Source organism: Stenella coeruleoalba, assembly GCF_951394435.1.
Source record: "Stenella coeruleoalba genome assembly, chromosome: 19".
NCBI lineage: Eukaryota > Metazoa > Chordata > Mammalia > Artiodactyla > Delphinidae > Stenella > Stenella coeruleoalba.
In genome coordinates this window covers 7219451-7244904 of record NC_137165.1, presented here as the reverse complement: position 1 = coordinate 7244904, position 25454 = coordinate 7219451, and the positions used below count along the sequence as shown (strand labels likewise).

The window sequence follows — 25454 nt, the reverse complement described above, 5'->3', positions numbered from 1 at the left end:
CGCCACCAGGGAAGACCAATAGTTTATTTTTATCATTTTGTAGTATTACATTATATGGATTCACCACAATGTATTTATCCATTCACCTGTTAATGGCCATCTGGGTTGTTTTCAGTTTGGGGCTATTACAGATAAATATGCTGTGAACATTTGTGTTCAAAGTTTCTGTGTGGACGTATGTTTTCATTTCTCTTGAGTAAATATACCTAGAAGTGGAACGACTGGAACAAATGGGTAATTTCTTAACTTTTTAAGAGGCTGCCAAACTATTTTCCAAAATGGTTATGCTGTTTTACATGACCACTAGCAGGTGTGAGAGGTCCAGTTCCTCCACCTCTTGGCCAACACGTGGACTTTTAGTCATTGTAATAGGTGTGTTGTGATATCTCATTATGTTTTAATTATTATTCTCCTAATGATTCATGATGAGCATTTTTCATGTGCTCTGTGTATATCTTCTTTGGTGAAATGTTTGTTTAAATCTTTTGGCTCTTTAAAAATTGGGTGATTTGTTTTCTTTTTAGTGAAGATATAGATTTCTGTATGTACTCTGGACACAAGTCCTTTATCAGGGGTATAATTTGCAAATACTTTTTCTCAGTCGGTGGCTTGTCCTTTCATTTTCTTTAACAGTGTTTTTCAAAGTGCAGAAACTGAATTTTGATGAAATCCAGTTTATCAATTTTTTCTCTCATGGCTTGTGCTTTTGGTGTTGGCATCTAAGAAATCTTTGTGTAAACCAAGGTCACAAAGATTTACTCTTATGTTTACTTCTAGAAGTTTTTGTGATTCTACTTTTGGTTTCCTCTTTGATCCAAAATTTAATTTAGGAGAGTATTTTGAATTTTTTTGTTTTAAACTGTTATTAATTTTAGACATTTTTGCGATTGAGGCCTGTGCAGTTTATACTGTAAAGGAATGAAGCTGATAGGGGTTGGGAGGCAGGGGAGTGTGGATGGTAGAAGGTGGAAGAGGGACAGGAGTGCATAAAGTACAATTTTTGTCTAGATTGCATTTTTGTTCTACTGCTTCCTGTCTTTCTAGATACCAAACTCCTCATGTTTATACTGCACTAAATCTTTCTTGTCTTATTCTTCCTCTTTTCGTAAGTCCTTTCTCTCTCTTTCTCTCTCTCACCCACTCATCCATTCAGTCTGTCAGAAAACCCTATGTGCACTACCTTCACAGTACATCTAGAATCCATCTGCTTCTTGTCATCTCCCAGTGCCTATCTCTCTGGTAAGCCACTGTCATTTTTTATCTTTTATTTTGCAGTAGGCTCCTAACTGGTCTCACAGTTTCTACCTCTGCCCCCTTCAGTGTATTCTCAATGCAGCAGAGTGATTCTTTTTTTTTTTTTTTAAAGACTTATTTATTTATTCATTTTGGCTGTGTTGGGTCTTCGTTGCTGCACACGGGCTTTCTCTAGTTGTGGCGAGCGGGGGCTACTCTTGCTTGCGGTGCAGAGGCTTCTCATTGCGGTGGCTTCTCTTGTTGCGGAGCACGGGCTCTAGGTGTGCGGGCTTCAGTAGTTGCGGCACGCGGGCTCAGTGGCTCGCGGGCTCTAGAGCGCAGGCTCAGTAGTTGCGGTGCATGGACTTAGTTGCTCCACAGCATGTGGGATCTTCCAGGACCAGGGCTCGAACCCGTGTCCCCTGCATTGGCAGGCAGATTCTTAACCACTGTGCCACCAGGGAAGTCCCCAGAGTGATTCTTTTAAAATGTGTGTTAATATCACTCCTCTGTTCAAAACACTCCAAAGATTTCCCATCTTACTCTGAGTGAAGAAAAAAGCCCTCAGGTGGCCCTGAAGCCCTGCATGATCCCTGGGGTCCCAGGTTCCTCTCTTATGCCGTAACTATCTTGCTCATTCTCCTCTAGCCCTGCTGGCCTCCTTCCTGTCCCTGGGACATGCCAAGCTGCCCCTGCCTCAGGGCCTTTGCATTTTCTTTTGTTCCCTCTGCCTGGAATACTCTTGCTTCCTTCAGGTCTCAGCTCAAATGTCCTTTTATTAGAGAGGCCTTACTTGACTCCTCTCTACAGAGTACTAACTGCCTCCCTCTTACTTGTTTTATTTCTCATGAGCACTTATCTGACACATTACACAGCTTCTTATTTTTTTTGTAGATCTTTTAAAAAATTTATTTTATATTGGAGTATAGCTGATTAACAGTGATGTGTTAGTTTCAGGTGTACAGCAAAGTGATTCATTTATACCCATACAAGTATCCATTCTTTTTCAAATTCTTTTCCCATTTAGGTTATTACAGAATACTGAGCCGAGTTCCCTGTGCTATATAGTAGGTTCTTGTTGATTATCTATTTTAAATATAGTAGACACAGCTGCTTATTTGTTGACTGCCTTGCTTTCCTTGCAGAATATAAGTTCCCAGAGGGAGGGAACTATGCTTTGTTCACTGCTATTCCCATAGTACTGAGAGCAGTGCCCGGCGCATAGTAGCTGCTCAGCAACCACCTGTGGAGTGGGTGCATGAGTGTGCCCTGTCTGAAGGGGTAACCTCAGTGAGTGTTTTCCTTAGTAATTTGTATCAATCTAGAGAGATTTAATAAAATTAAGTCCAGTGAAAGATAATTGTGTGTGTGTGTGGTGGAGCTGGAGATTGGGAAAGGGATGCTGGGTGGTGAGAGAGGTACAAATATTGAATGTTCCACAAAGCCATATATAATGTTAAAAAAATAATAGCTAGGTGAGAACTGTGTTTGAGAATAAATAATTTTGGAAATAACTGAGTCTGGTTCAGTTTATCAGTTCACTGTAGTTTTTATTTATTCAGCATTAAGAGAAAAACATCACAAAGCAAGTGACCCAAAATAGCACATTTTGTGCATTTCTTCAGCCCCTTGGCAGTATCATGCAGATGTGTTCACTCTGGACTGACTTTTGTGTGAACCTCCCGGCTCTTCACCCTCAGCTTGTTGACCTGGGACTCGGCAATGTCAGCCCGTTCCTCGGCCTCCTCCAGCTCGTGCTGGAGCTTGCGGAATTTGGCAAGGTTAGCGTTGGATTGTTCCTCCTAAGAAAAAAGTTGTGAGAGTTAGACTTTGTGGTTCTCATTGCACTTGTCACAAACAGGATTATTTCCTCAACTCAGATATTTCCTTCTTATGGTTTGTTTGTCATATCTGATTTCAAATCCAGACAGAGGGCTTCCCTGGTGGCGCAGTGGTTGAGAGTCCGCCTGCTGATGCAGGGGACACAGGTTCGTGCCCCGGTCCGGGAAGATCCCACATGCCGCGGAGCGGCTGGGCCTGTGAGCCATGGCCGCTGAGCCTGCGCGGCCGGAGCCTGTGCTTGGCAGCAGGAGAGGCCACAACAGTGAGAGGCCCGCGTACCGCAAAAAAAAAAAAAATCCAGACAGAACTTGTAACTTCAATTACATTTTTCACTCTAAAGAATGAAAGAAGAAACAGTTTTGAAATGGAAGAAACAAGCTCATTATGTCAAACCCATGTATACGTGAAATCTATTTATGATGTATGGACTGGGTGGAACGGAGGAAGAGACCCACGTACGCTTGGTCACAGGGGTTAGAAAGTAAATGTAAAGTCAAATTCTAACTTTGGGAAAATGCCAGTTGAAATGTTTTTGCCATATATTTTGACTCTGGTATACAGAGATGCTGTGGGTGGGGGGATGGGGATAGGAAGAAAGTATGCCCTCTGTTGGTTGGACTTACTACCGTTCGTGCCTCTCCCTTTCATGTTCCCTTTTCTTACCTCTTACCCACTACATTGTGTCTGGGAGAGTGGGGAACAACCAGGAAAAGTGAAGCTGGAGAATCTTCCAGCGCATCCTAATTTGCTACAGCGAATGTGCAGGGGTAAGTCCCTGCTGATGACACTGGTAGTGAGGGAAGGAGTCAGCTGGGGTGAAAGATTTCTGTTTGGCTTTTGAGAACAGTTGACTTTGTGCATTTCTAGAGGGAGAGGAATATTTATCATGGTGGTAGATTTTCTACTGGATGTTCTTTGCAGCTATCAAGTAAGGTGGGTTATTTGGAATTTTCTTTTTTTCCCCCGACCCCTACAAATTGCTTAATAATAAAAATGTCTTGAAGTCTTATTCTATAATTAGGATTTGGGGAGAAATTCATATTTATATCATCTCTTTTAAAATAAGAATGACATATTCTTACTTGGTCTCTTTCTTTCTCATTAACACATTCTCTTAATACACTTTCTACCCTCAAAGAAGTTTTCTTCTTCCCTCAAGGGCTTAAAGATACTTACAGCCTCCTCAGCTTGTCTCTTGTACGATTTCACCTTTGCCTGTAATTTATCTACCAGGTCTTGCAGCCTGAGAACATTCTTGCGGTCTTCCTCAGTCTGGAAGTTTGAAAAAAATGGTCTGCATTGAATCCAAGGAAATAAACCCACTACAGGTGGTGAAGTAAATCACTTTGATATGATGGCAGGTGGGCCTGGGGTAAATGTGGTCAACTCTGAGGCTTCCTTCATAGTATTAACAGTAGCCACTCTTGTTAAATGTCCACTGTGTGCAGGCACTATATTGGAGAGTTATACACGTCTCTAATCCTTACTTTCCTACTCTGGTGAGTAGATGTTTTTATTCTATTTTACAGGTGATGAATTAAGGTTTAGAGTGTTAGGTAACCTATCCAAGTTTATAAAAGTAAGAGAGGCCAAACCAGGACTAATACCAGTTTATCTGTCTTTGAAACCTATATTCTTTCCTCACTTACGCTGTTTTCTAAAGGCCTTCCTGATTTTCCTAGCTTAGGAAAGGATCTGTGATAGGTGATTGTGCCATCTGCCCCTTACATAGATATCAAGTTAATATGTAGCTATTTGTGAGTACCACATAGTCACCCGGTTTTCAGTTTCCCTTTGTGCAGGAAGTCTGGATATTCTAGAAAGCTCTTCCCCTTACCTGGTAGGTGAGTTCCTTTACTCTTCTCTCGTGTTTCCGCAAACCTTTAACAGCCTCAGCATTACGTTTCTGCTCACTTTCAACCTCTCCTTCAAGCTCACGTACCTACAATCAAGAAAGATATTTATATAGTCAGTCTTGGGGGATGTTAATTAACTCAGGACCTACTGAAGATATTGGGTGGCTGTCCCCAGCCATAGGATAAGGATGGGAGCCAATATACAAGAAGAGAGAAGGATGGGGGAGTGCCGTTTTCACTTCCCGGATTCAGAGAGATTGAGAGACCCACCCTGGCCTCCAGCTTCTGGATCTGCTTCTTCCCGCCCTTCAGGGCCAGCTGCTCAGCCTCGTCCAGGCGGTGCTGCAGGTCCTTCACCGTCTGCTCCAGGTTCTTCTTCATGCGCTCCAGGTGGGCGCTGGTGTCCTGCTCCTTCTTCAGCTCCTCGGCCATCATGGCCGCCTAATTAGTAAATAAACCAGTATAATAAACCTGGTAATGGCAGGTAACACACAGTTTCATGAAACAAATGCTCATTTGCTCACATCAGTGATGGCCTTCTTGGCCTTCTCTTCTGCATTGCGCGATTCTTGAATTACTTCTTCCACTTCACTCTGGAGTTGTGAAACATCATTTTCCAATTTTTTCTTGGTGTTGATCAGGCTGGTGTTCTGTTAAAAGTAGTGGAAATTTACAAGACCTGCAGTTTGCACACTTGGGGTTTTACAAATGTATTACTCGTTGGCTTATGCAGGGGGCCTAATGGCAACATTTCACTGAACTTTAAATATTTGTTCAGTGCAAAATGTTAATCATTTGCACGGTTGGTTCCCCCCGCCCCGCCACTGCCCCAATGTCCATCTGATTTATGCATAAGGACGTGGAGGTTCAAGAATGTCTATATTAGTTAATTGCTCTTTCAATTATATGTCAACCAGACATTGCTAGTGTTCTGTCCTTAAAAGGTTGGAAATATTAGAAAAGAGTAGATTCTTTTTGTGAGAGCCTGGTACTGAGAGTTTCTCAGTTAGAAGGAATCTATTCTCTGTTAACTTGAACGGTTTGCTCCCTTGGGGAATACTGAATTACTCTTACGAAAACACTTTCTTAAAATTTCAACCCAGTGGTTCTCTAAGGGAAGCAATATCACCTCAGTGGGTATTTGGAAATGTATGGGGGTGGATATTTTTGGTTGTCAGAATAACTAGGGCGTGCTGCTGCATTTAACGCCCAGGCTGGTCAGTGACGCTAAATGTCCTGCAAGGCACAGGGACTGTAGACATAGCAATGCTGAACGCTGAAGTGCTCCTGATGAGAAACACTACGTGGAACATTTTCAGATTTTGGAGTCAACAGATATCTTTATTCAAGTTTACTCCACACCATGGTTTTCAAAATAATCTAGAGTCAAATCTTATTTTTAAATAAAAAAAGTAATACCCCTGCCCCGTTTTGGTAGAAAATCTTAAAAAGAACACACAGCAAAAAATCATCTATAATCGCATCACTTCAAGGTAATTGCAATTAATATTTTAAAGCATCTCCCCGATCCTTTTAAATATACACATATTTATAAAAATAGAGTACTTCCATATTATAATTCTGAGTCGTCACTTTACGGTACACCAGCGTTTGTTTGATGTGAGGGTCTCACCTGGGTGTGCAGGAGCTGGACGCGCTCGCTGGCGTCCAGGAGCTCCTGCTCTGCCGTCTTCCTGCTCCTCTCCGTCTGCTCCAGGGTGGCCCGCAGCTCCTCGATCTCGGCCTGCAGCAGGTTGGCTCTGCGCTCCACGATCGCCAGCTGCTCCTTCAGGTCCTCCTGGCCCCGGAGGGCATCATCCAGGTGGAGCTGGGTATCCTGTTAAGTTAATAAAAAGGCTTAGACACCCTGAAGAGGATGTGCACATCCCAGGAGATGAACTGGAAGAATGCGTTGGTGCCAGGAATGGGAAATGACAGGCCTGTCATTTGAATGAGCATGAAAATGGGGATGTCACCTGCTTAGGTGAGAGAGGATTATCAGGAGACTGATTCTTGTTGTGTTTTATGCCATCAACTGGTTATTTTTCATGTGCGAGTCACCAGTATCTATAATTTATGGAGCATTTTCCATATGCTGTACCCAGCACTTGACATCTGTCTTCTCACTTCATCCTCACAAGTAACCCTATGAGGTGGGTAGTTTCATTCTTAATTTGTAGAAGAAACAGAGGTTCTGAAAGGTTATAATAACTTGCCTAAAATCAGGCAGCTAGTAAGTGACAAAACTAAGACTCAACCTCGGGCCTATTGGTGCCAAAGTCTTTTCATTTCACTCGTATCATAGCTTATCTCTGGGCTTCTGTTTTTTCTTTTATATAACGTTTCTTTAAAAGTAATATATTTGGGGCTTCCCTGGTGGCGCAGTGGTTGAGAGTCCGCCTACCGATGCAGGGGGCATGGGTTCGTGCCCCGGTCTGGGAAGATCCCACATGCCGCGGAGCAGCTGGGCCCGTGAGCCGTGGCCGCTGAGCCTGTGCGTCCGGAGCATGTGCTCCGCAACAGGAGAGGCCACAGCAGTGAGAGGCCCATGTTCCACAAAAAAAATAAATAAATAAATAAATAAATAAATAAATAAATATATATATATATATATATATATATATATATATATATATATTCGGACTTCCCTGGTGGCACAGTGGTTAAGAATCTGCCTACTAATGCAGGGCACATGGGTTCGAGCCCTGGTCCGGGAAGATCCCACATGCCACTGAGCAACTAAGCCTGTGTGCCAGAACTACTGAGCCTGAGCTCTAGAGCCCGTGCTCCGCGACAACAGAAGCCACCGCAATGAGAAGCCTGCGTACCGCAACGAAGAGTAGACCTTGCTCGACGCAACTAGAGAAAGCCCGCCTGCAGCAGCCAAAAATAAATATATATTCTATGTGTATTTATTTTTAGCTACCTCCATACTATGAACTGTATAATTTGTTAAAAGGAAAAAAAAAGATGGTGTAACAAGAAGGTGTTGTGATGAATGGGAGATGGATGGGTCACTTCCCTGACTTGTCTGGGCTGTTAATGTGGACCCATCTACCTTCAGGATCCCTTGGGTGTTTCTGTAGTTCCTCAAGCTCTCTGCTGCCAAGCGGTTGGCGTGGTTCAGCTGGATTTCCATTTCATTCAGATCTCCTTCCATCTTCTTCTTGACTCTCAGGGCATCATTCCTGCTCCGGATCTCAGCATCCAGCGTGCTCTGCATGGTCTCCACGACTCTAATGTGGTTCCTCTTCAGCTGGTCAATTTCCTCATCTTTTTCAGCGATTTTCTTATCAACTTCAGACTTGACTTGGTTCAACTCCAGCTGGATACGCAGGATCTTTCCCTCTTCGTGTTCAAGAGATGCCTTAACAAAACAGTGATCAATTAATTAATAATCAATTAATAATGGGAAATGAATATTTGGAGGGTATTCCCTTGTGAGCCAAACTCTTACTAATATCAGTTTGTCTAATATTACAAAGTACAATAAAAGAGCTCTAGGACCCTACTAGGTAAATCATCCTTTAATTTATTCAGTCATAGACTTTATTGGGCAACTCTGTAATAAGGGTGCTTTGTAAAGTATAAAGGGCTATACAAATATTATTCATATGAGTAGTAACGAAAATTATATGATTAAACTTATGTGTAGTAAACAGGAATTCTCTCCCGTTCTATAAATTAAAATGTTCACGTGATATACTAATTCCTGTTGTAGAAATTCTCAGTTTTAAAACATATATATAATTTTGATTACAAAATATGTGTCCATTGTAGAATGTGGGGTAATTTATAAAAACAAAACTTTCCTATTTTTCCTCCACTTAGAGGCACAATTTTAATGTACATTTTTTTCTAGTTTTTTTCCTATTTATATATATTTATACATGATAAAGTTATATTGTATATGCAAATGTGTGTCTTGCTTTAAAAATTATCCTCTACCATAAATATTTCCCCATATTAACTACATTTAATGGCTGTAGAAAATTGCATCATACGGATGTTCTATAGTTTGCTTTACCTTGTTTTTGGATTGGACATCTTGTGTTTAAACTTTGCCTCCATTTAGGATAATTTTCTTGGGATAGATTCTTAGAAATAGAACTGATAGGTCATATTATTACATTTTTAAGACTTTTGATAACTATTGCCAAATTGCCCTTCATAAAGGTTATATGAGTTCAGATTCTCACCTGCTCTGTAATAATGGATCCATCTCATAGTACCATTGCCCAATGAAAACAGTGGTGTTTCCACCAATGTTTATCTTTGATTTTCCCCCCACAACATCAATATACGTACCTCTGCTTCCTCTAAGGCAGCCTGAATTTCACATTTCTCTTGTTCCACTTGCTTCTTTATTTTCTCCAGTTCATGGATTTGCTTCCCTCCCTCAGCAATCTGCTCAGTGAGGTCAGAAATCTCCTCTGTGGGTGAACAGAAGAGAGAAGTGGTCAGACTGATATAACATGGAAAGGTCTTTCCAGGGCCATATAGGGTGGGGAAGTTGAAGAGCACTCACGCTGCAAGTTCTTATTTTCTCTCTTTAGCATTTCAAGGTGTTCCAGGGATTCCTCGTAGGCATTCTTGACCTTGAACAGCTCCGTACTGAGAGAACGGGACTCCTTCTGGGAGCCCTCAAGTTCAGCCTGGGTTTCCTCATACTTCTGTTTCCATTCTGATAGGACCTGAAAAGCAGTAAATTGTCAGCTAATGGAAGGAGAAAGGGAGACTAAGTAAAACATCGATGGAGTTTGAGCAGGCTGGGCCACCTTGTCAAAGTTCCTTTGCTTCTTATCGAGAGCTGCGCAGGCAGCATTAGACCTCCCCATGTCAAGCATGAGGTCCTCCACTTCATTCTGGAGCCGCTGCTTGGTCTTCTCAAGGGAAGCGCATTTGGCGTTCACGGCTTCTACATGTTCCTCAGCTTCCTGCAGACGCTGGGCCAGCTTCTTCCTAAAAAGTTAGCCAGGCAGTTAAGGAGAGAGGTCAGGAACAGGGGCAAGTGCTAAACTCCTCAGCCCCCTTTCATAGTCCTTTTTTCTACAATGTCAAGTAGCATGGTTTTCAAAACTGTGGTAGCCAGTACTGCTTTCTAGATGGATTAAACTGTGAAAAGGTCCAAAGCGGTGAACAGCTGGACTCAAGTCCTTTTAGGTGTTGAATTGTTAGAGGCCATTGTTGGAGCTGACACTGTGTGTATGTATCTTACAGACATTGTATGTATGTATCTTATAGCATATGATTTCAGGATATTCAGGGCTTCTGATTGAGTACGGTATGGAGAATGATTAGCCAGGGCAATTCTATTGATTGATTTAGATCTCATCTCATTCCAAAAAGGATTTGAGACTAACTAGATATTTTATTGGTCACAGATATACTGGGCATATTCTTTTGCTTTCTCAGACTTTCCATTTTATTTTATATACTTTTCTTCCTAGAGAAAAATAGTCAGTTTCTTCTAATAATATATATTTGGTCAGTCTCACCTGAGAGGAATGGATAAATAAATCAGGATAATTCAGGTAGTCTAAGCAAAGGCAGGGTTCTTCTTTTTATTCCTTCTGAATTGTCTACGTTCTTGCTTTACTCCCAATTGTGTGCCAACTATACATGCCTAATGTACACAAAAACCTTTAGCCCTGATGCTCTGGAAGATCTACCTGAAGGTCTCCTTTGGTCTGTACCCAGACTAAGGCTTTACTTTATTCAGACTAACTATGAACATTATGCACAGTTCGGATGGCCTCCAGCATGAGTTTTAAGAGATCTGTCTTTGTACTACAATACTTAAGAAGGTGGTCTCTGGAATCAGAATGTCTGGTTCTAATCCCAGCTGTACTATTTATTAATCATATGCTCTTGTGTTAGTTGGTTAACCTCTCACAGTCTCAATTTCCTCATCTGTAAAACAGGGATACGAATAATAATGCAATGTAATGTTGCTAAGAAAACGAAATGAGTTAATATACGATAGTATTTGACACACAGCATGCACTTAGGGTAGCTTCTGCTTTTGTTATCATCATCACAGCTGTTTTCTGGGAGTTGCTGAGCTGGGCAGCTAGGAAACCATGTCATGTCCCTCCTCTAGAGTTCACAGCACACACTTGGCCTCCTCCAGCTCCTCCGTGCGCTGGATGGCGTCCGTCTCGTATTTGGTCCTCCACTGGGCCACCTCGCTGTTGGCCTTGGACAGCGCCCTCTGCATCTCAGCCTTGGCTTCCTGCTCCTCCTCATACTGTTCCCGCAGCAGGTCACAGTCGTGGCGGGAGGACTGCAGGGCGTGGGCCAGGGCGCTCTTGGCCTGTGGAGGTATGAGTTCAGTGACTTAATTCATTTCTTCAGTGATATTTAACTTACACACTTAAAGGAGAACCTAACTGAATATGTTTAGATTTGATCAGTCAAGAATACTTTTGGTAAAACTTACTTTAGTTTCTTCCTCTAGCTGACATTTCAGCTCCTCAATCTGCTGCGTAGATGCTTGTTTGGTCCTTGAAAGCTGAGAGACCAAAGCATCTTTCTCATCCAATTGTCGGGAATATTCACCTAAGAATTACCGAAGTAAAGGAATTTGTTTATGGCATAAACAAACAAGCCTAAAGTTTGTATATATAATTATACGTACATGACAAATATATACTTTATCTAATTATAAATATTGTTACAGAACTGGCTAGATTAAAAAGCAGTATTGCTATTGTAGTGTAACAAATAAACTAGTCTGCTGATTCTTTCTTGCTTTTTTAAATTTTTTCTAACCCGCTCAGTAAATTCCTATAGTTGATTACTCCCCTCTAATATGGGAGTATTGCTATTAATTCAGAACCCCCGGAATTGCTTTTGTCTAGGCCATAATCGCGGGCCTGAGGGAGATCTCTACCCGCTTCCGTCTGCAGGCGCGCTCTCTGAGCCGTCAGGTCACTGAGCAGCCGCTGCTGCTCTTCCTCCTTTGTCTTGAGTTCACTCACTTGGTCTTCTAGAGCGCGGCACATCTTTTCAAGGTTTCCCTGCGGTACAGGTACCCATGAAAGATGAGACATTGAATACAGTAAAAAAAAAAAAAAAAAAAAGTTACCACTGGATTCTTAAAGTATTTTTAGAGTGAATAAATTTACGTCAAGTGTGAGTAGAAACTGATGGCGCCAACTCTGTGGAGCATGCTAGGATTCAGCTATGACGGGTGCGTAATCTCCCCAAAGTGCTCATTGTTGGAACTCATTCATTTATCCCAATGATACTTGACACTGACAAAGTAGATTTTGAAATAATCTTAACAGATTATATCCAGCATTTAAAAAAAATGAAATAAAATGGAATATATTAGAATACAAAATTTTAGATCAGTGCTATAAACTGCCTACAAACAATGTTTAACACCAGAGAGCAATGAGGGTTCTTACAGGTTATTAACTCTGCTCATTTGAAGACAGTATTGGGTACCTTGGCTTTGGAAATGGTCTCTGCATTACTGCTAAGGTCGTCGATCTCCATCTTCAGCTCACTCTTCTCCTTCTCCAGCTTCTGCTTGACCCTCTGCAGGTTGTCAATCTGCTCCCCCAGCTCGGCCACACTGTCCGCGTGCTTCTTCCTCAGCGTGGCCGCCGTGGCCTCGTGCTGCAGGGTGGCCTCCTCCAGGTCCCTGCGCATTTTCTGGAACTCGGCCTCCCGCTTCTTGTTCATCTCAATCTGGGCCGAAGTGGCCCCGCCGGCCTCTTCTAGCCGCTCGCTGATCTCCTCCAGCTCCCGGGAGAGGTCCGAGCGCTGCTTCTCTGCTTTGGCGCGGGAGGCCCGCTCTGCCTCGATCTCCTCCTCCAGCTCCTCAATGCGGGCCTGGCAGTGACACAGCACATTAACATGAACTCACCTCAATTTCAGTGTTTTTGGGTGCAGAAACAAATGGAGGTGAGATGACTCACCTGCAGCTCTTTGATTTTCTTCTGTAGTTGAATTTCTACTGCCTGCTCATCTTCAATTTTGCTTAGCAGATTGCTGATTTCAAATTCTTTCCTTTAGACAGAAGAACAAGGTGTATTAGTGCCCATAAGAATTGAAAGATGATGTCGCGTAGAATTTTTTTTCTGGCGTTCCTACTTTTTAAATTTCTCATCAAGTTGCTGTTTGTCATTTTCTATATCTACTATGGATTCTTGGGCCAATTTTAGGTCACCCTCCAGTTTCCTCTTGGCTCTTTCTAGATCCATTCGAAGTTTCTTTTCTTGTTCTAGAGACCCTTCAAGCTAACGAGAAAATAAACTTTGTTAAAAATTTAAAGTATATTAAAAAAAACCTTTCAGATGGATATTAAAAACACACATCATCCACTTGCTGTTCTAGCTTGGCTTTAGCTTTGTTCAGGGTGTTCACTTTGTCCTCTTCTGCCTGCAGGTCATCCAGGGTCTGCTGGTGGGCCTCCTGGAGGGCCTTCTTCTCCTTGGTCAGCTTAGCTATGACTTCGTCCAGGCCTGCCATCTCTTCTGTGAGGTTTTTCACCTAGAAAGGTTAAGGAAGAGATTATCTCTGCTCTAAAGCAGCTTAGTTAGATGTCAAAGTCTCTATATGCTGTATACAAATATATTTCATACCTTGTTCTCTGTGGCATGTTTCTCCTTCTCAACCTTGGCCAGTGTCAGCTCAAGGTCATCTATGTCTTTCTTCAGTTCCGAACATTCGTCCTCCAGTTTCCTCTTCTTGGCCGTCAGCTCAGAATTGATCTCTTCCTCATCCTCAGCTCTCTCAGTCACCTCCTTGATCTTTGCCTCCAGCTGGATTTTGTTTTTAATCAGTTGCTCACACCTTTCCTCTGCATCAGCCAAGGCGTCAGCTTCCTGTGGAGAGATTTGCTGAGCTGGTTAGAGAATTTGTTGCTTATTTTGAACTTGTTCTTTGCACAAAATAGTAGTGTTTACTGAATGCTAATGAATTTTTCAGTATGAATATAAATTAATTGAACATCATTCCATTGTCTGGAGAAACATAGCTAATTAGATATGGCACTATAGATTTAGAAGCAAATTAGCCTGAAAAATGACTGGATTGAAGCAATTGACTATTTTAAAAAGTATTGTGTAGAAGAGTGGAAGGACCAAAGGAAGCCTGGGTTCTTGTCCCAAATTTGCCTCCATATGTATGACCTTGCACAAATTGATTTACTCCTCTTACCCTCAGTTATCTCATGTAATTAAAGAGGATTGGAATAAGTGATTGCTAAGAGCATTTCAACTATATTATTCAAAGATTTTTGACTTAGTCAAATTGCCTCAAACAACTAGTTGCTACATTGAATTTTAAAAAGAAAAACTACGTAACATTATGCCTATAAATACATTTCCATGAAGCATTTTTCATATACTCAAAACCTCCCTGATAGACCATAACAGTGCTGTATAATTGCCCAGGGCTTCCATTTCCATTTCCATTTTAAGAATTACCTATTAGTCTCAAAATGAATATTAGACTGTATAAGAACTTGTAATTTTGAGAAACTACATAACTCAGTGAGGTTTTTATAAATGATTAAAGGACTCATAAAAATCAGTTCAGCCACGACCTTATTACTCTGGGCTGGGGAATTTCTTTAACTTCTCAGTGTTTGTTTATATCTTAAGTTTTTAAAATGCTTAAACATTTGATAATGAGGACTTCGAGGGTTCCTTTGCTTTTATTTTTAATAGTCATACACTCAGTATATATTTACTCACTGACTAATGATAATACCTATGAAAAGAGGTTAAGATGAAGAGGCTGTGATTGGGAAAATGTAACCTTCATATAAGTGAGCTTATCAGAAGGAAAAGTTGAAAATAGCTTAAACATTTTAAGAAAACTATCCTTTTTTTTACAGATTTCTTCATGACATTGTTGGGCTTGTTGGGCCAAGGAAATGGGAGGTTGTATTTGGCCACAGTGCTGATGCCAAGCCTGCCCCCACTCTGCTTACAACTTCTTCTTTAACCAATAAACAGAGGCCTTGAGAACTCAGGATCAGTATCACAGGAAGACTCACAGAGATCACTAGCTCTGTCTTCCACCGTGGTGGTTCAGTTCAAGTAACTGCAAATGAATTTATTGAGCTAAATCCTGGGGGTTGAGGAAAAGAGATACAGAGAGCAATAAGAATAACTGTCTTTTATGAGTGTAAATACAATCTCATACACTTGTATTCAGGGAATAGGGCTCTTAAGACTGGGATGAAGCAGGCAGGGCAGATGAGTAAAATGACTGAGATTTGGGGGCTTTGCCTTTCAACTGCTTCCTTCATGCCTGTTAAATTTGTGGTATTGTTAAATAAATTCTTCAATCTCCCATTTTCCATTTGCCATTTGGAAGTAGTTGGTGCCTTACTTCTTCACAGGAATATTGAAAGTTAAGTGAAATACTGAAAAAAGCAACTAGAAATTTTCTTTTTCAAGAAAAGGCCATTTGTAAATCCAGAGTGTATGTGAATTCCAGAAAAGCTTCCGTGACATGGTGCATTCAGCACACAGAGTACTCACAGATTGAACCTGGAGCTGCAGCTCATTTTTCTCTTTCAAGAGAGTCACCATTTTTTCCTCCAGTTCCTTCCTTTTGGCCTCTGACTTGGCGAGTTCATCTTTGGTTTTCTGGAACTCTTCTTTCATGGTGGTCATCTCCTTCTCGGTTTCTGCGCTCTTGAGGAGGGGCTTGATCTTGAAGAAGAGTTTCATCCAGGGCCAGTGCTTGACGTTCATGAAGGCACGTACATTATACTGGATGCAGAAAAGGGCTTCTCTGAAATGACGGAAAAGTATCAGTGTAGGTTGATCCATTAGAGACAATGTTATTGTTAGTAGTATTTTTTTACATACAAACTCCCCTTTTAATGCCCCCCCCATGTAAGTGATGTGTCAAATTCTGTATATTTTATATGCAGGACACACACACACACAACACACACACCCTCACACTCAGAGCGGTCCTCAGTATGACCACTTTGCTAATGTGCACTGCTCATACTGAACTATTGTGTTCTCAAGTCCCTGTCACATTAGCAAAGAAGCTGACTTTAGAGGAGGAATCCTTTGTATATATGAGCAACACATACCATTTTAAGAACATTTGAGAAATCACAATATTAGTGACTTGGGAGTGGGTGTGGCAGGTGTAAGTTAATTGTGCTGCTTGGTCTTTGCCACCCTGATGTGACCTGTGAAAGGGCATGGCTTGCTTTCCTAATTGCCCACCTAAATTGAGCTTATGGTTTACCCTGTTTTCCTTGAAACCTCTCCTCTTATTTTAATCACTGCCAAATTATCTACTCCATAAACAGCTTTTGTTAGTTTCTTCACATAATAGACTGGCTTTTCTCAAGTCCTTTCAAATGCCTACTTCTTACCTACTCAGTTAGATTGTTAATGTCTGCAGAGCATTTAGCATGGATTGAGCTACGAAATTTGTTTTATTTAAATAACATTTTAAAATAGTAATAAGAGATATTCCTTCTGCACACTGTAGCAATAGACTGGCAAGGTTTACCTGCCTTATAACAATGTGTGTGCCTCTTCAGGCTTGTTAAAATGGAGATTCTATTTCTATAGGTCCAATTTATAAGAACCATATCTCTGAGAAGGCAGATATCATGCCATAAACCATAATGTTGACACATGGAAAAGACTTGGGAACACTTACACCACAGAAGTAAATGAGTACAGATGAGCAAAATGAATGCAAAACGTGTGTGTAAGGACAGCAGTAGTGCTGGGTGGATGGGTTGGATGAGGTTAATTAGAGGAGGCGGAAATGGAAGTCTTGAATTGGTAAAGAGATAAATTAGGCTGAGAGGGGAGCGCTTGTGCAAACAGGAGAGAAGGAGATAAGCAAATTGTTTAGCCTGGCTGGAAAAGGCTATGCAGTGGGAGATGATAGATGAGGTAGGGAATAGAGAGTGGCCTTGACAGACACACAGGCAACTTGGATTTGATGTGGGAGACCGTGGGGAACTGCAAACAGATACGGTGTGATGGAAATAGTGTTTACTGCAAACGATTCCTGCTGCTGTATGTGAGATGAATGAAAGGGCGAAACTGAGGGAGGAGAGACGTTTTGAAGAGAATCCCAGTGTGAGGGGTTAAGCAGAGGCTGATGTGTTGTAAGAGTGAGTTCGGAACTGGTGAGAAGTGCATATTAACCACAAGATGAAAGAGTTAATGAATAAGGAAGAGTGAGGTAAAGTCCCTAAGAGACCTTACAGTCCTTATCCTCTGCATGGTTACCTCCTTTGCAACATCTTCTGATATTCTGCCCTCATTAGGAATCCCCTACAGATGGCTTGAGTTCTTGTTATAATCTGGGCCAACTTTTCATCTCTCATTTCTTCCAGAAGACCCAGCAGGCCAGCTTTGAAGAAAACCTGGAGAAAGAGAAAGTTACAAATCATCCCTAGACTACAGGAGATACAGCTATGGCAGAGGACTTGGATCAGGTGTAAGTAACAGCCATACCTTTGTATGTCCAAATTTGTACTGGGTGTGATCAATATCAATAGAGGCAAGAAGTTTCTCAGAAGCCTTCTTGCTGTCAATGAACTGTCCATCTGGAATAGCGCTTGCATTTAAAACTTTGTATCTGTTCAGTCGAAGAAAGAAAGAATGATTAGGAAGGTGTGATCATATATGAAAACCAAACGACACCAAAAAACAGTCAGTAAAAAGAGAAAAAGCAAAAGTAGAAAATCCAACTGTCCTTTTAGGTTCAGATAGTAAAACAATACGATTTTTCCACAAGCTAATGCATGCTTCTGTCCTATTTTTAAGAAATGCCACCATCTCTAGCCTGTATTCTGTTCTAGCACCACAAAACTATATTATTTGACTTAATTTCATCATATTGACGAAGCAGGATGCATAAAAACAATGAACAGAGGGCAACAGTGAAAATGATTAGTTAGTCACAGCATTCAGTGAAATATGACAGAGGGAGACTGGCCTTTGTTTAAAATCCCCATATAAGATTCTGCTTGGGAACCCCTTCCTGCAGATGCGGATGCCCTCCAGCACACCGTTACACCTCAGCTGGTGCAGGACAAGCTCATGATCCATGGCACCTAAAAATAGATCAGAGTACTTACTACTGGGCACTGAATTTTCAGACCTGTGCCTGTGTGATTATTTCATGCTCTTAGATCTTACCAGGAGTTTTGGTTTCGTTGGGAATGATGCACCGTACGAAGTGAGGGTGTGTGCTCCTCAGGTTGGTCATCAGCTTACTTAAATTTTCCTAGAAAACCAGGTAGAAGGGACTTGATGAGAAAGTTCTATTTCAGATTGCTTTTTTTGGTAATTATATGGAACGAACCTAGGCACTTTCCTAACTATATTAGGTAAAAGTCTATGAGGCTTCAGTTGCTCTGTGTTTTAAAGGTCTCAAGAGTTCTAGCCTGCCAAAAACTGAAAGGCTAAAGTGCTGGGAAGAAATGCAGCTCTCCCTGGTATTCATTTGTGACACCTAGGATCTATCCTGTAAACAAACTGCAAATTCAGTAGCCTTGACACACAGGAAGTATTCTTGACCGGGAATCAGAGACAAAGGACTACAGTCTCACTTTGCCACTAATGAGCTGCTTGACTCTATAAAATCCCTTTTCTCTTTCTGGGCCTCATCTGAAAATAGTTGAGATTACCTCTAAGGCCTCTTTCATCTCTCTCAGTGCTAATATTTTTTACAGTAGTAGTTTACAGTGGTAACCTAGGTTAGCCACTGTCCCAATGTTTGCCATTCCTTCCTTGAGTGTATTATTCCCTGGGACCTGTAACCTCTTGGTTTTTGTTTTGTTCTGTTTTGTTTTTTTCTGAAGAGTCTAAAATCATAAGACTGTATGACCTTGTGTGAGTGGATCTTGAGTACCTGAGAATGATCACAGTCTGGAGCATATGGGGGGAGTTATTCCAGAAATAGAGTAACTGACTATGACACACAGTGGTGTTTTACTCCACCACAGAAAACTAGCAAGTAGCTATTTCTCAGTGTTTCTTTGGTATATTCGTTGAGAAGGCAGAGTTGCTTTATTTTTCATATCTCAGTTAACTATTAGGAAATAAACAAAATAAGTAATGTGAGTTTCTAATCTTGCAATTATGTACAAGGATAAGTTGATGAAACACGGGCATATTTGGTGAAATAATGCAAATTGGTAGTGAGAAAAAAAGAACAGGGCTGTTTTCTTGTTTAGGTCATACATAGTATCTGCATTTTAGTCTTAAAAAGAACGAGACTTAGCCACGGAAATCCTGACAAAGCAGCCATTAGACCAGATGCTCCATATGTTCCCCTGTAGAAGAGCCAGCTGTTAAGCCATCTAAGAGAATCACATTATTTGCAGTAATGTTATTATTACTGTTATTCTTAAGAGATATTTTTCTATCTTAATCATCCATCTAAATCACTAGGTTTGGCTTTAGATAATTTTCAGCTATTAGAAAAAATTAAATCCATCTCGGAGGACAAAGATGTGATTTGGTGGAAGGATGTCCTAAAGGGTGTGTCTCGGGCTCAATTCTCAAGGGGGGAACTCAGGAACATTCTCAAAGGGCAACATTGGTGGCTTTCCACAGGGAGACCTTTGAAGTTCAGCTGTGCTTCCTTAAAAATCGGCCTTATTATATAGCGAGAAAGCTTCTAAGGGCATTTTGGAATTCCTGAATACATTAGATGAGCATAGTAAGGAGTAAGAGGTAAACCATTCAGCCCTACAGGAGGAGTATTGCTTTGGCTGTGCCCTGACAAAGAAGGAATACCTGAAGTCATTCCTATTAACGTTCCACTCCCTCCTAATTTATTCTAAATCCTTTATCCTTATCCTAATTATGATAAGTCATAGGAACTGAATAGATCTTTCGAATTAAATTTGTACTTTACCCTGAAAAGGGCTGACACAGTCTGGAAAGAAGAGCCCTTCTTCTTAGCACCTTTCTTTGCGCCGCTGTCTAAGATAAAAAGAAAACCCATCAATGAAAGTAGAATCCCAGAGACTGGAATGGTATGTGAACATTCTGTGGGGATAGGTTAATTTAGATCAGGGGCTCAGAAAGTACCGGCTTCAGCACTAGCATATGTGGAAAAGAGACTGGCCAGAGTCTTCATTGCAGACTTCTGGTACAGCCCAACCACAGTGTCGTTCAGGGGGTCCTTGTTCTTGTCCAGCCAGCCGGCAATGTTGTAGTCCACGGTGCCCGCGTAGTGGATCAGTGAGAAGTGGGCCTCGGCCCTGCCCTTGACCACTTTGGGCTTCTGGAAGTTGGCAGACTTGCCCAGGTGCTGGTCATACAGCTTGTTCTTGAAGGAGGTGTCTGTGGCCTTGGGGAACATGCACTCCTCTTCCAGGATGGAGAAGATGCCCAGTGGCTGAATTCAGAAAAGTAGACATTGGTGTCAACCTATCTTGTCTCAAAAAATATAGACACAGTGGTTGTCATTTGATTGAATTATGAGCACTCCTAATTAAATACATTTATAAAGTAAACCAGGGTCATAGCTCAAAGAGGTCTTTTTGTTGTCACTAGAATGACTTTTCCACCATTCTTTCTCACATTCAATCCATAGCATTATTTTCAATTAAAAGAGTAGCTGGATATAAACTCCAAATGTCAGCACTGCATAAGTGGGGGCGACTTATTAAAATGTTCTGTGATTACCACATTTTCCCCCATTTGGTGAATTAATCTATTGTCAGAGTTTTGTTTTTCTATGCAAAGGACTTACTGACTTAGAAGGATGTTTACTTTATATGCAATAACTTAACGGTATAAATAATGCAAACCTTATTTAAGACATTTTGTGCATTTAATCCCTTAAAGATAGATTATGAAGAAGCATAGCAATTTGACTCTTGACTTCCAAACAGATTACCTTTGATATAAGCCCTAGCTGTGTTACCTGTGCATTAATTTTGATTTAGAAAGTAGTTATTTCTATTGTTGACATCTTGGATCATAGTGGAGATAGATTTAGAACAAATGAGGTAGTTCTTCTGGTGAAGCAGACCATCTCAATAGAGATACTGCTTTAAACTTGGATCTGAGCCAGTGTTAGAACAGAACTTATTACGACATAGTGAAGCTAAACACTCTCTGATTCTTCTTACGTAAAAGTTGAAAAGAGAAAGTCATTTCTAAAGTAATTTTCTAACTTGTTCTAATATCAGTCTAGTTAAGATTACAGTAATACATTCTGGAGTTGCTTAAGGCACTTGGGAAAGTTATCCTTTCAGTTCGGGTTTCCTTTAGAAGTCAAGCGGACCTTCTCGATGAGCTCAATGCAGGCGGCCAGGTCCATCCCGAAGTCGATGAACTCCCACTCGATGCCCTCCTTCTTGTACTCCTCCTGCTCCAGCACGAACATGTGGTGGTTGAAGAACTGCTGCAGCTTCTCGTTGGTGAAGTTGATGCACAGCTGCTCCAGGCTGTTGTACTGCACAAAACCAAATTTCCAACATTAAGTGGATTTTTATAGCAGTAGAATTCATTACTGAAGAAAAATCTTTTATGGAAAATATGTGGAATACAGTAATGAAATAAAGTTTAAACTGATTGTTGTCTCTTCAGAAATCCCAGGGAAAAAAATGATCATTTTTGACATGAACCCTTTTCATGATTTCTGAGCATTATTTAAAGGCACAGCTGTCAATCACATAGCAAGAGTTCTGGTAGAATCTACCTCTTTCCACCTCTGAAGACTGCATGGGCAAAAATGTGCATTAAAAGTATAACCATGATCCTATGAGTTATGGTTCAGATTTAAGGGTGAAAGTAATTCATTGCAAAGCCTCACTTCTTTTACCACCACCCCCCCCCCCAATTCAAGATAAAGGTCACATTTTCACTTTTGGCGTCACATTATTAAGGAAAGCTTTTCTTAAGACCTTTAGTTGATGTGCAGAGTGAAATTAATAGGCTAATTGCTCTTCTATTCATACCAAACATTTGGTAAATCCTCATTGTCAGGTCTGTGAAAGGGGGGACCTGATGTGGTATAGAAATTGAAGATCTGATGGAGTCTTTTTTTAAAAATTTATTTATTTAATTTATTTTTGGCTGTGTTGGGTCTTCATTGCTGCCCACGGGCCCTCTCCAGCTGCGGAGAGCAGGGGCCACTCTTCGTTGTGGTGCATGGGCCTCCCACCGCTGTGGCCTCTCTTGCTGCGGAGCATGGGCTCCAGGCGCACGGGCTTCAGCAGTTGCAGCATGTGGGCTCAGCAGTTGTGGCTCACGGGCTCCAGAGCACAGGCTCAGCAGCCGTGGCGCACGAGCCTAGCTGCTCGCGGCATGTGGGATATTCCAGAACCAGGGGTTGCACCTGTGTCCCCTGCGTTGGTAGGCGGACTCTCAACCACTGCGCCACCAGGAAAGCCCCCTGATGGAGTCTTTATAATAATTGACACCCTCATTTTATAGATGATAAAGCTGATGGCCCAGAGGGGAAATGGTGTGTGTCAGATGAATCTGGAAGAGGGAAGACTATGAACTGTCACTGCGCTTCTACCTCTAGGCCGTTTCTCCTCCACGGGAGGTGCCTTGTGTATGGACCAAACGTTGCATAGCCAGGTTCCTGTCGTGGCTTTGCCTTATATGGCTGGAGGATCTTTAGCAAGTGTTTTGATTTTCTTGCATCTGTTTCTCCACATGTAATTAGAAGTAATATTAGTTACTCCTTCATGGGTCGTTGTGAGGATTAAATGAGGTAACATTCTGAAGTGCTTAGTAGAGTGCCAGAAATACAGGCTTCGTGATAAATGTTAGCTATTATTATTACTTCTGTTATTATCTAGTTATCTCCTAGCTATTTCGTCCTAGGTGCCATGCTGGAGAAAGCAATGTAGACACTACAAATGTAAATGAATAATAATACTCAGTATATCAAAACCCAAATTGCCTTTCTCCCACTTTTTATTAATATGAAGATAAACTCACATCAAAGATCTCAAAGCCAGCGATGTCCAAGACCCCGATGAAGTACTGCCTGGGCTGCTTGGTGTCCAGCTGCTGGTTGATGCGGGTGACCATCCACAGGAACATCTTCTCGTAGACAGCTTTGGCCAGAGCGCCCACTGCATTGTACACCTTCATGGACAGAGTAATGTTTGTTGGCACTATGAAAGGCCTGGGATGTGTGTGATTCATTGAGGTTGTGCACTTACCTGCTGCACAGTCTGGCCTTTGGTGACGTATTCATTGCCGACCTTGACCCTGGGGTAGCAAAGGGCTTTGAGTAGATCAGCAGAGTTCAGACTCTGGAGATAGGCAGCTTTGTCAGCAACTGCAGAGACACAATTCAAGGAATGTTGTTTAACAGCAGATACTTCTTCAAGGTAGTCTTTCCATTTTCCTCCATCCACTTTCATTATTATTTAAATAGAAAGCTTTAAATAATTCTAGAGAAGATCAGGTGAGGCTCTCTGTATATTAGAGCATATACTTGCTAATAAATGGTCAGTCAGTTACACTGGCCTTTGGTGATTTGTTGCAAGCAACTCCTGAGAAATTTAACAACAATAAAAATATGTCCAGTGTTTATGGAAATAATTTATGTAACACAAAAGCCAGAGTCCCTGCTCTTAAGACACAGTAGGTGGGGGTGGAAGGTAAGATAAATACACCTTATCTCAATTTAGCTCCTCCCAATTTAACCTCAGCGAATTAGTTTCTTTATCTGAAAACGTGAGGATTAAATTTTAGTGCATGATTCCTACAGAGTCCCCTTCTAAAATTTTGTCAATGACTATGATGTAAATGAGGGAGAGAGAATGTCGAGCCAGGGTGGTCAGGAAAGGCTTAAAGGAGCAGATAACTTTAGCTTCCGTGGTAGATCCTGTAAGTTCCATGTTCTTTCCATACATAGAGTATATGATTTTTCTTTCTCAGTTTCTTTTTTATCTTGTTGCCTAGATTGTCTGAGGGTTAAATGCAGACAACACACACACACATGTGCACAGATGTCCTCCAACCCCAGCTCTGTGTTTGGGCAAGACCCTGTATCCCTCCACTAGGTTTGCCCAGCTGGTGCTGAAATAGACCAATATGCCAAGTTATCCTATATACCTTCTCGCCATTGCTAAGGCAAAGCAAGCTCACGGTTCTGTCTCATTCCCTCTCTAATGATCTGGCCCCAGGTTGTGCTTTTTAGATATATCCTTACAAGTGGCTGTTAGGGTTCATTTGGGCTGCATAGAAAGATGGAGATATGGAGATGTGAGGAGGGAAAGGGGGTGAGGAAAGCATGCAGTGTGTGTAAATGTGTACATGCCCCTCAGAAGTCCAGCTACAAAGGAAATGTGAGTTTAGAATAACCTGTTTTCTTCTTGCTGTATTCTCTAATTTAAACCCAGATGGAGGTTCATTTGGTACCTTCGGTGCCATCTGGCTCCGCTTGCTCCTCACGCTGCTTTTGCTTGAATTTCATGTTCCCATAATGCATTACTGCCCCTGTGAGCTTGTAGATGGACACTTTCTCCTCGGGAGTAAAGCCCAGGATGTCAATGGCTCTCTGCCAGGAGAAATGACAGGACAAAGTTAGGGCAGAAGAGACTAACATATTTTGGAGAATTTACACTATATTCTAAGGTAACCACACTTATGGTGTGGTTGCTATTGTCATTTCCATACATAATGGATTTTTTTTTTTTTTTTTTTTTTTTTTTTGCTGTACGTGGGCCTCTCTCACTGTTGTGGCCTCTCCCGTTGCGGAGCACAGGCTCCGGACGCACAGGCTCAGCAGCCATGACTCACGGGCCCAGCTGATCCGCGGCATGTGGGATCTTCCCAGACCGGGGCACGAACCCGCGTCCCCTGCATCGGCAGGCGGACTCTCTACCACTGTGCCACCAGGGAAGCCCCATAATGGATTTTTTAAAAGTGAGTGTGTGTCTTACATCAGTGGCCATCAGCTCTTCTTGGTCATCAATGCTAGGGACTGTGATCTCCCCTTGACTGACGAAGGCATAGTCATACGGGTTGGTGGTGATCAGGAGCATGTCTGGGTGCATAGAATTCAGGGTGTATGGTTTACATTAGAAGTTGTTAACAAAAATATTAACTTTTGTCTGTGAATTTAAGTTCATCCTTACCAATCAGATCTGGTTTCTTATTGGAAGTGATCTGATAAAAAATATGGTAGCTTCTTTCTGCCTTTAACTGGAAAGTAACTCTAGACTTTTCTAGAAGATCTGGAAAGAGAGGGAGATAGACACTGAATTAGAAAAAAATATCAATGCTGCTGAGATATTAAATGAACTTCAGTGTCTTTGGCTAAAATTGGGGCCTAAATTACGTTAGGCTCCATTGAGATTTCAACGTGATGATCGATCCTGTTGGTACTACATGTAAGAATTCCAAATACGTATGGCAATTACTCAAGGTTCTCACCATCTAAGAGCAGAGAGTGAAGTATGCATGCTCTAGTAAAAATCAACTTTGCACATGGATGACCTCTGTATTATAATTGATCCTTAATATCCCCTCCTTCCTCAGATCACCTTAGATTCTTTGGTGAGGGACTACC

The 25454-nt window shown here is 41.6% G+C and overlaps 2 protein-coding genes across 15 annotated transcripts in view; one reads left to right on the top strand and one right to left on the bottom strand.

The window, feature by feature from the left end:
* LOC307177111 (uncharacterized protein) overlaps positions 1 to 25454 on the top strand; it is a 319987-nt gene that overhangs the window by 121210 nt on the left and 173323 nt on the right. For 11 of the 14 annotated variants that reach the window (XM_079903912.1, XM_079903908.1, XM_079903913.1 and 8 more), the window contains one exon: positions 17284 to 17387. Coding sequence is in view for 4 of the 14 variants with exons in the window: in XM_079903908.1 (XP_079760034.1) it covers positions 17365 to 17387 (23 nt within the window). In the remaining 10 variants the exon portion in view is untranslated. The remainder of the gene's footprint in view (positions 1 to 17283; positions 17388 to 25454) is intronic. The other 3 variants (XM_079903910.1, XM_079903917.1, XM_079903916.1) reach the window with 1 other exon arrangement.
* LOC307177115 (myosin-8) overlaps positions 2391 to 25454 on the bottom strand; it is a 32855-nt gene continuing 9791 nt past the window's right edge. Inside the window, exons 8-38 of the mRNA XM_079903923.1 lie at positions 25021 to 25119; positions 24826 to 24929; positions 24302 to 24440; positions 23095 to 23213; positions 22868 to 23017; positions 21198 to 21368; positions 19994 to 20303; positions 19818 to 19885; positions 18092 to 18179; positions 17889 to 18006; positions 17405 to 17528; positions 17177 to 17313; positions 15440 to 15695; positions 13529 to 13771; positions 13260 to 13436; positions 13038 to 13183; positions 12863 to 12953; positions 12387 to 12776; positions 11827 to 11953; positions 11374 to 11492; positions 11051 to 11247; positions 9710 to 9893; positions 9460 to 9625; positions 9240 to 9364; positions 7990 to 8298; positions 6565 to 6768; positions 5456 to 5581; positions 5202 to 5372; positions 4913 to 5017; positions 4252 to 4347; positions 2391 to 3035 (exon numbers count right to left, since the gene is read on the bottom strand). Of these exons, the coding sequence (XP_079760049.1) occupies positions 2886 to 3035; positions 4252 to 4347; positions 4913 to 5017; positions 5202 to 5372; positions 5456 to 5581; positions 6565 to 6768; positions 7990 to 8298; positions 9240 to 9364; positions 9460 to 9625; positions 9710 to 9893; positions 11051 to 11247; positions 11374 to 11492; positions 11827 to 11953; positions 12387 to 12776; positions 12863 to 12953; positions 13038 to 13183; positions 13260 to 13436; positions 13529 to 13771; positions 15440 to 15695; positions 17177 to 17313; positions 17405 to 17528; positions 17889 to 18006; positions 18092 to 18179; positions 19818 to 19885; positions 19994 to 20303; positions 21198 to 21368; positions 22868 to 23017; positions 23095 to 23213; positions 24302 to 24440; positions 24826 to 24929; positions 25021 to 25119 (5009 nt within the window). The 3' untranslated portion in view covers positions 2391 to 2885. The remainder of the gene's footprint in view (positions 3036 to 4251; positions 4348 to 4912; positions 5018 to 5201; positions 5373 to 5455; positions 5582 to 6564; positions 6769 to 7989; positions 8299 to 9239; positions 9365 to 9459; positions 9626 to 9709; positions 9894 to 11050; positions 11248 to 11373; positions 11493 to 11826; positions 11954 to 12386; positions 12777 to 12862; positions 12954 to 13037; positions 13184 to 13259; positions 13437 to 13528; positions 13772 to 15439; positions 15696 to 17176; positions 17314 to 17404; positions 17529 to 17888; positions 18007 to 18091; positions 18180 to 19817; positions 19886 to 19993; positions 20304 to 21197; positions 21369 to 22867; positions 23018 to 23094; positions 23214 to 24301; positions 24441 to 24825; positions 24930 to 25020; positions 25120 to 25454) is intronic.